The 1,799-nt window shown below is 39.4% G+C and overlaps 1 protein-coding gene across 1 annotated transcript in view; it reads right to left on the bottom strand. All coding sequences in view use genetic code 11, as the record gives it.

Moving 5' to 3' along the window:
• The window catches only part of EGR_07907 (Rho-guanine nucleotide exchange factor), a gene marked incomplete at both ends in the record, with an annotated part of 19,566 nt that overhangs the window by 10,991 nt on the left and 6,776 nt on the right, over nt 1-1,799 (bottom strand). Inside the window, one exon of the mRNA XM_024497156.1 lies at nt 1,321-1,443. Coding sequence (XP_024348426.1) covers nt 1,321-1,443 — 123 coding nt within the window. The remainder of the gene's footprint in view (nt 1-1,320; nt 1,444-1,799) is intronic.

The raw sequence follows: 1,799 nt of genomic DNA, 5'->3' as shown, positions 1-1,799 counted from the left end.
TACTCGGGGCAGAATATATATTCAGCGCAGAGAAGGTGTCTGGGCTATTGGCATGGTCCAAAAGGCCAGCCCACCCAGTGAGGTACAAGGGGGCTACTTCAAAGTACAAAAGTGGCGCCTCACCAGTACCGAGGGATAAACCACTATCGTGTTACAGTACCATTTAAGTGCCCACTGCCATCGGCATTGGAGTATGTTTAACCACAGACATCCCCATCCTGACCCTAAGTGTTTTTTTTAAGGCTACAATCGCCCTTTTAACCCAGCCTGTGCAGCCTTCGACACCCGTTAGTGCAACATGATCAGGGGACGAACAACAGTAACCCCAAAGGGCTCCGAAAAAAATGGATTCTTGTGAGATCAGAGCCTACTACTTGGGAAAATTTAATTTTCTACCAAATTTTAAGTAATTTAAAAATTTAAAGTTGTTAACAAAGGAACAGTGTACTCAGATATCAACAATACAATCAAAAATGCAACACATCACAAAGCCTTGCAGCAAATGTTTTGCAAAATTTATTGAAAAGCATTGAAAATAAGACAGTTCTCCCTGTTTCCGAGCCAAAGAATTGCATCTTAATTAAAAATGAACAATGAACTTATTTCGAGGGGGGGGGGGCATAAGCTTAGGATGTTTACACCTTCCGGAAACAGTTCCAAAAAGTGCTTGATGTAGTAGGTCTTGCTTGAATGTTTACTCTTCAAGGGTGTGAAACTAGACTTGTCGTCGAAATGAACTTCTATTTTGCATTCAAGCGCGGAAGAATGATGCGAGCCACAGTAATAAAGCTACCGGCCCATATTACTCCAAAGTTTGAACACCAACAAACAAAAAACGGGGCAATGAAGACCAACTGAGGGGAAAAATGACAATTCTACCGCCAAATTGGTATTCATTACAGTTTCAAGAGCGTTTGCCTGTTTGCCATTCTGAAAAAACATCGAAGTTTCAGTCAAAAAATTTGCGCATTTGATAACGTATTTGTACAAAGGTAGTTTTTAGAATGTCATATTTAAAAGTCCATTTGCTGGCATATTGAAATGTCACACACTCGAGAGTTGAGTAATATCAAGTGCGTTAATACCTATTTAGTACTAACAAACAACTTTATGTACTTCATAATTTATAATTTGGCTTCATGGTTTAGCAAAATTGGAATTGATCACTCTACTAAACGATGCGTGCAATTCACAAGGTATCCATTGGTACGGATGGAGTGAGGAATAAGGGGATATCGTCAAATGAGATATGGCTTTTAATGAATGCAAATATGAACAGTAAACGGGAAAAATTAACACAAATGCTAGCGAAAAACTCACGCTCAACTTTTCTGCTAAGTTGCGGTTGGCCTTTAGTTTATTGAGGCTCTCGGTGAGAGATGATTGGACAAACATCAGTGCACCGTAGGCTTCGATCAGCCGGTAAAGCATATTTTCCGTTAACTGAAGAAAAATGACCAAGACTGAAAGGTTTCCAAATATTTGATGGCCTCTCAAATACTTACAGAACTATGTCGCAAGGCTAGTTGGATTTAGAATTCCGTTCTGGGAAGATTGCGACAAATTCGCAAAATAAATGCCACAATATTATATTTCACTTAAAAAGAAACCACGATTAAATGTGGACGGATTTTTGTGCAGTGCAATAGAGATAATTCATATCGCCGCAAATTATTGTCACAATCGTTTGCAAACTCGTAATGCTTCCATTATTCAAATGAGGAACTCCACCCAGATTAAAAACCATGCGAAAAACGAACCATATCCAACTTTCGGCAAGTGCATCTGAGAGCCACATG

The sequence above is a fragment of the Echinococcus granulosus genome (genome assembly GCF_000524195.1).
Source record: "Echinococcus granulosus chromosome Unknown EG_S00090, whole genome shotgun sequence".
Classification (NCBI taxonomy): Eukaryota; Metazoa; Platyhelminthes; class Cestoda; order Cyclophyllidea; family Taeniidae; genus Echinococcus; species Echinococcus granulosus.
This window is presented reverse-complemented; position numbering and strand designations above follow the sequence as displayed.